We start from the raw sequence: 7,283 nt of genomic DNA, 5'->3' as shown, positions 1-7,283 counted from the left end.
ACCTTGTGTGTCCGTGCTGGTTCCCATGTGCAAAACCACTTTGTCTTCAGGGAGGAAAATTCCCACTTCATGGGGGTTTTGAGGTGATTCCTTTTCCCCTAAAATTTAATTCTTTTCCCCCAAAATTGGTCACGTGGAATTTTGGCACGATCCTGACCTCATATTCCTGTTGGAAAATGCCCATCAATGGGAAAAATCCAGGATTATAAGACATAAAATGAGCCCTGAGCATTTGGAAATAATTTTGGGGGGCATTTTCTAAAAAAAAAAGGGGGGGGGGAAATTATAAATTCATGATTACAAGAAATCGTTAATACATGTGCTGAGCGCAAAAAAAATCCTGCACACTGGCAAAAAAAATAATAATCATTCCTGCACGTAGAGTGCAAAAAAGCATAAATCTGTGCTTGTAGAGGGCAAAAAAAGAGATGAATTTTTAAACACAGAGGGCAAAATTTATAAATTGATGTGTGAGGTGCAAACAAATCAGGAATTTGTCCCCACAGAGGGTGAAAACTCATAAATTCATGCAAATGGAAAAAATATTTCAAATATTTGCATATAGAATGTGACAAATTCAAATTCATGCCTACAGACAAACAAAAAAAATAATGAATTTGTGCAGAGAGAGGGCGATAAATCACCAATTTGTGTATATGGACACAAAAACCCCCAGAAAATTGTGTATGCAGAGGGCAAAAATTTGTGAATTCATGCACCTAGAGTGAAAAAAAAATACACCCAAAAAACCCCAAACCTAAATTAATGCACCAAGAGGCAAAAAAAATGCTGAATTTTTTGAATTTTTTCACATCGAGTCCAAAACCTGCTGAACGTCCGCGGACACCTGCGAGAAATGAAGAAGACACGGGAGTTGCAGTGTCTCGGCTGCCATTTTATTGCTCTGGTAGAGGTTGACGCGTCCTGCCGTGCGGCCTTGCCCTCCGCGTGCAACACAGGAGATAACAGTGGGGACAATGGGGATGATGGGGACAATGGGGATGGTCCCTCTGCCCCAGGCACCTTGATTTATCTGTGAGAAGAACCTAAGAGGAGGAAACAGTTTCCCAAGCAATTCTCAAATTTCCCTTTTTTCTTGGTTCTCTCCCCAAAAATAACCTTCAACTTACAACCAGCAGCTGTTGCTGCTGGCAGCCTTGGGTGCCTCTGTGGGGACTCCTGTCACCTTAAAGTCATCCACCTGGAAGACCCAACGCCCTGGCACGTTGACATTGGAGGTCATGGTGATGTTGATGATGGCTTCGGTCTGGGAGCCAGGGATGTTGTAGTAGTTGGTTTCATCTCCACTGTTGAAGCCAGCCTGGCGAAAGGTCCAAAATGGAGGGCTCAGACCCCACCCAAGGGGTTGACAGCATGGGACAGCCTCCTACCGGTGGTGGTGGTGTCCTCAAAAAACACGATGGGCCATCCTTCAGTCTTCGGGGAAGCTGGTGGTGTCCCCCCCCAAATGTTATGGGCTAACCTCTGACCTTTGTCATCTTTGTCCCCAGAAGACGACGTGGGACCGCCTTCTACCATGAGCAAGCGCAGTGCTTTCCCCCTCCAAAATGTTGTGGGCTGACCTCCAACCCTCATCATCATTGACCCCAGAAGGTGGCCTCCTACCGTGAGTGAACCTTTTGTTTTCCCCTCAAAATGTTGTGAGCCACCATCCTACCGCTGGCATTGCTCTCCCCCCCAAAATGGCATGGGCCACCTTCCAGCCTTGGATGAACCTGGTGTTGTCCCCCCAAAATGTTATGGGCCAACCTGTCTTTGGCATTGTCTTCTACCAAAAAAAATGTTGTGTCAAAGTCCCACCTTCACTGTTGTTTTCCCCAAAAAACATTGTAGGCCAAAGTCCTACCTTCACCTAACCTGCTTTTGTCACCAAAAACCATGACTGGTCAAAACCCTCCCACGTTCCTCCCCCCTCCCCATCCCATTTCCCTCTGCTTTTCCTTCAGCCTCACGTACGTGGGCTGGAGTGCCTCCAAGACCTGTTTCAGGGTCACCGTCGCTTGCCGACCCTGTAGTCCATTGGATATCCCAGTAGTTGAGGATGATGAAGGACACCTTGGTGTTGGTGGTCAAGACAGCTTGGAAGGTGTTTCCCTGCAAAGAGGAAGGAGGAGTTGACACCACCAGTGGTGGGATGAGCAGGGATGGATGGGATTGAGCCCTGAAGCTACAGGCGGGTGTAGACTGCTCGCCCAGAGCTGTGCAAGGAAGCTGTCACGGTGAGGTGTGTTCCATCTGGGTTGGTTTTTGGGTGTCTACCTTCAGATGAGTACTTTTGGTGTTCTGCCACAGCCTTTTTCTCTGCTTGGGGTGGGCAGAGGAGCAGCCTAGTAGAAAAGCTGGCTTTCAAACACAGAGAAAACCCTTTCTTTTAAATAATTTACTTAAATTTATAGATTTATTTCATTATTTAAAATAAACCCCAATTTCAATTGACTGGGGAGTTGCCAGATCTGCGTGGTGGCACCTAGCGATAGTCAAGGAAGTCCACGGGGTTTCGCATGTCCATCCATGGCTGGCAGGTAGGATCGAGGGGCTGGAGGACATGTGCTCACCTCAGATGTCACGAAGGCAATGGAATGGGTGCCAAAGACCAATGGATGGGTCATGAAGGCCGACGAATGGGTTGTGAAGGCCAACGAATGGGTTGTGAAGGCCAGGAATGGAAGGTGATGGCCAAGGAAGAGGTTGCAAAGGCCATCAAAGAGATTGTAAGGCCAAGAAATGGGTTGTGAGACCAACACATCAGTTGCCAAGGTCAGTGAGTGGGTTGTGAAGACCAATGAATGGAATTCAAGGCCAACACAAGGGTTGCAGGTCCCAGAAATGGGTCATAAGGACAAGTGGGTCATGAGAGCCGATGAGTGGGTTGGAAGGCCAGTGCGTGGGTTGGAAGGCCAGTGCATGGGTTGGAAGGCCCACACACGGGTCACGCAAACGAATGAAGGGGTTGCGAAGGCTCGCAAATGGCGCACCCGCAGTGGGGCTCTGGTTTTGGTGGGCCTCAATCCTCAGTCATCTGCTCGATGACAGATTTGAGGCCATGATTTCGCTCCGCTCTCTGGAACGCGTCTGCCTGTGGCTCACCTCCATGCCAAGTCAGGGTGGTATAAAGGAATCTGGAGGCGTGTGGCCTTCAAGCCATGAGTGTGGACCTTACCTTATTGCTGGTAGAGCCGTAGTAGGCCACGTGGTCCCAGGTGGCCACAAAAACCCACGTGGCGGTGTAGGGGATCTTGGGGAAGTATTGGTTGATGTCCTTGGTGGCACGTGCCAGCAGTGCTGGGTCGGTGCTCTCTCTGTAGTAGATATCTCCTCCCTTCACGTTGTCGACATCCGCCCAGTATGGGGTCACGAAGGGACGCCCGTCGGCCAGGGGGAAGGGGTCGGGAGTGTATTGCTTGACTTTGGAGTCAAAGGAGATGACTCCATTGTTGTTCACCTGCAGAAGACATCAAGTCAACCGCAACACGGCAGCAACCTCTGCCACTAGGTCAACGCCTTGACTTAGTTGTGGGTAACCTGGAGATGGACACAGGATCCAGATGTGGTCTCACCACTGCCTTCTACGACCATCTTGGAGCTGTTTAGGTCACTACTGCATCTACAGCTCTATCAAAATGAGGGCGGTGACCTCAACTTGGCAGTGGACCTCTCCTCCACTGATCCAGGAGGGTGTAGGGCTCCTCCCCAGACCCACCAACCCTATGAGGATGCACCTTTGGTGCTTTGATGCACCAGAAAGTGGAATTTTGGCTCACGTACGTAAAGTCTTTGGTACTCTTTGCCGTAGAAGGTGAAGGGCACGGTGAGGGAGACCTTCTCCGATGTCCCATCGTCAAGTTTGGGGTTCTTCTGGTCATTCTCACCCGGACCATAGGGGTAGAGCAGGAATGCTGAAGGAAGGCAGAAGCTGAGGTATCAGGGGACCCCCCCACCCCCCCCCCCCCCACCAAACCCTCCCAGCCTCATTGCATTTTGGGGTGAAACCCACCAGCTTTGGGATTCCTGACTCGAAATGGAGCCTGTGCTCCATGTGACCTAAAAATGGGATGTCTGACGGGTGGGGGGGTGGACCTGGGGCCGAAGGGAATTGCCCGGTGGGAATTGCAGGGGGTACACGCGGATTTGGGGACAAACGGCATGAAAATCAAGCATCTGGTTTCAGCGTAGCTGGGAGGAAGCTTCGCTCCCTTCCTGCCTCCCAAAGCAGAGCAGAAACAACCCCATTTTGGGTGGAAATCTCATATTTTAGGGCAAGAACCTGCAAGGTGAATATCCACCTTTGTCTTCCTTCGGTTGGACGGTCATCACGGCTCCTGGAAAAGAGATGGGGGAGGGGGGAATTAACCCAGGAGCACCCACCACCCATGACTTCTTCATCTAGCAGCAACCTCAGGAGGAAAGTCCATCTTTTTTTTTTTTTTACCTACCTGACAGCAGGAGCAGGAAAGTGAAGGAAGGCTTCATCCCAGCTCCTGCAAAATTGCAAAAAATGTGGAAAAAATTTCAAAAATAACTAATGAGAAACTGATGAAGCAGCCCAAAAGTGCTCTGGAAGGGGAGGGTTTCTCATTAAAATCCAAACCGTCCTCTTTTCACGGCGTTTTTTGCCCCACGGCGTGGTGGGGATGGATTACTTTGACCATTTTTGAAATGAATTTGAAATCCATTTGGACCAATTTTGAAATGAATTTGAAATTAATTTGGATCAATTTTGAAATGAATTTCAAATTCATTTTGATCGATTTTGAAATTAAATGGAAATTCATGTTGACCGATTTTGAAATGAAATTGAAATTCGTGTTGACCAGTTTTGAAATGAATTTGAAATCCATTTGGACCATTTTTGAAATGAATTTGAAATTCACTTGGACCAAGTTTGAAATTAATTTGAAATTCATTTTTGACAAATTTTTAAACTGCATGGCTGGGAAAGTATCTTTTTTTATGGGAGCTGAGGACAGCCCTATTCCCCGAGGGTATTTTAACCCTTTACTCGCCCCACATTGCCCCCACCGGGGGTCTTGCCCCCCGGAATTGCCCCCTGCAGCCAAGTTGGGCATAATCAGTGGGGGAGGGGGTGAAAAACTAAAACCCCCCCCAGGTGTTTTCCTGGCTGGAAAAAGAGAAACTGGGGCAGGACAGAGGATGTGTGACATGGATGTGAGGAGCCCCTACTCACCAAACTTGGCATTTTGGCAGAATGGTGCAAAATTTTGTGGGTTTTGCACAATCAACTTCTGAGCCGTAGCAGCACCGAGTCGGGGGGGGGGGGGGGGTGGCGCTTTGGTTTGGTGTGATTCATAAGCCAGACACAGTGAGAGCAATGTCTCAAAGCCACGCAGTGCAAGCAATATCCACGTGCAGTGAGAGCAACGGCTCAAAGCCGCGCAGTGCAAGCAATATCCACGCACAGTGAGAGCAATGGCTCAAAGCCACGTAGTGCAAGCAATATCCACGCACAGTGAGAGCAATGGCTCAAAGCCACGCGATGCAAGCAATATCTACACGCAGTGAGAGCAATCTCTCAAAGCCGCGCAGTGCAAGCAATATCCATAGGCAGTGAAAGCAATGGCTCAAAGCCATGCGATGCAAGCAATATCCACGCGCAGTGAGAGCAATGTCTCAAAGCCACACAGTGCAAGCAATATCCATGCACATTGAGACTGACAGCTCAAAGCCACACAGTGCAAGCAATATCCACGCACAGGGTGAGCAATGGCTCAAAGCCGCGCGGTGCAAGCAATATCCACGTGCAGTGAGAGCAATGGTTCAAAGCCACGCAGTGCAAGCAATATCCACGCACAGTGAGAGTGATGGCTCAAAGCCATGCAGTGCAAGTGATATCCACGCGCAGTGAGAGCAATGTCTCAAAGCCATGCAGTGCAAGCAATATCCCTAAGGGAGCGAGGGACGCTGGCAATGGAAATAAAATCTTTTACCTTGGTACCTCCCTGCGTCCCAATTTCCCCAGGAAAAGGTGAGGCGAGGAGGCACCGCCACGAGCTCAGGCATGAAGAAAATGAGTTTATGTCACATCCTCCCCCTTCTTTTAACATGTAGCCCTCTTGGCCCCCCTCCACCGTGTAAAAAAAAACCCAGCGTGGATCCACGCTCAGGCGGCTGCAGTCTCCGGAGGGTCAGATTTTGGGGCCATGGAGACCTTTGGCTCTGCCCGATGTTTTTTGACCCCTAGATAAGGATTTGGCCAGGAGACACGGAGGGGTGAGGGGGTGGGGGGTGCGCTTGCAGTTCCCAGGAATTCCCAGAAGGCATTTCTGCAACTCATGTCAGAAAAAAATACTGTTGTCCCCACACCCCCTCCAGCAGCAAAGGAGGCTGGGCAAAATGTGCTGAGTGCATAGTTTCCAGAAGTTTCCTGGAGTCCTGGGGGGGTCACAGTAGTGGGGGGAAGAGTGGAAACCTGGAAGGAGGCTGGGGGGCAGCTGGGGGATCGGTTTGTGAACAGTATTTGCAATAGTGAAGAAACAGTAAATGATATTAGCAGGGATGGCTGCTGGTCCTGCACCCATTGCAATGTCTTCTGTGGGTCCTGCACCCATTGCAACATCCCCTGAGGGTCCTGCACCTATTGTGATGTCCCCTGAGGGTCCTGCACCCATTGTGATGTCCCCTGAGGGTTCTGCACCCATTGCAACTTCCCCTTTGGGTTCTGCACCCATTGCAATGTCTCCTGTGGGTCCTGCACCCATCAAAACGTCCTCTGTGGATTATACGCACATCACAATGTCCCCTGTGGGTCCTGCACCCATTTCAACATCCCCTGTGGGTCCTGCACCCATCACAATATCCCTTGCATGTCCTGCACCCATTGCAACATCCCCTGTGGGTCCTGCACCCATTGCAATGTCCGCTGTAGGTCCTGCACCTGTTGCAACATCCTATGCGGGTCCTGCACCCATTGCAATGTCTCCTGCAGCTCCTGCATCTGTTGCAACACCCTCTGAGGGTCCTGCACCCATTGCAATGCCCCCTGTGGGTCCTGCACCCATCACAATGTCCTCTGCATGTCCTGCACCCATTGCACACATCTCTGGTGTGTGCTGCACCCATTGCAACATTCTCTGCAGGTCCTGCACCCATCACAATATCTCCTGTAGCTCCTGCACCCATTGCAATATTCCCCGCGGGTCCTGCACCCATTGCAACATCCCCTGTGGGTCCTGCACCCATCAAAACATCCTCTGTGGGTTCTACACCCATTTCAGCATTCCCTGTGGGTCCTGCACCCATCACAA

At 50.1% G+C, this 7,283-nt stretch overlaps 1 protein-coding gene across 1 annotated transcript; it reads right to left on the bottom strand.

Moving 5' to 3' along the window:
* Positions 1-874: 874 nt before the first annotated feature.
* LOC102059746 (sushi, nidogen and EGF-like domain-containing protein 1) lies at positions 875-6,140 on the bottom strand. The gene is made up of 7 exons (XM_055705643.1): positions 5,967-6,140; positions 4,455-4,499; positions 4,305-4,340; positions 3,787-3,917; positions 3,182-3,463; positions 1,978-2,115; positions 875-1,321 (listed from the first exon to the last, which is right to left on the bottom strand). The coding sequence occupies exons 1-7, from the start codon at positions 6,037-6,039 to the stop codon at positions 1,127-1,129; spliced, it is 900 nt and encodes a 299-aa protein (XP_055561618.1). The 5' UTR covers positions 6,040-6,140; the 3' UTR covers positions 875-1,126.
* Positions 6,141-7,283: the final 1,143 nt, after the last annotated feature.

Source organism: Falco cherrug, chromosome 3 (assembly GCF_023634085.1).
Source record: "Falco cherrug isolate bFalChe1 chromosome 3, bFalChe1.pri, whole genome shotgun sequence".
Classification (NCBI taxonomy): domain Eukaryota; kingdom Metazoa; phylum Chordata; class Aves; order Falconiformes; family Falconidae; genus Falco; species Falco cherrug.
The sequence above is the reverse complement of the archived record's forward strand: the minus strand, read 5'-3'. Positions and strand labels throughout refer to the sequence as shown.

Coding starts and splice junctions, on each gene's coding strand:
- LOC102059746 (XM_055705643.1), bottom strand. CDS start 6,039: ATGCCTGAGCTCGTGGCGGTGCCTCCTCGCCTCACCTTTTCCTGGGGA. Junction 3,918..4,304: donor CCAACCGAAGGAAGACAAAG/GTGGATATTCAC, acceptor GCCTTCCTTCAG/CATTCCTGCTCTACCCCTAT. Junction 2,116..3,181: donor ACGGCTCTACCAGCAATAAG/GTAAGGTCCACA, acceptor TCCTCTTTGCAG/GGAAACACCTTCCAAGCTGT.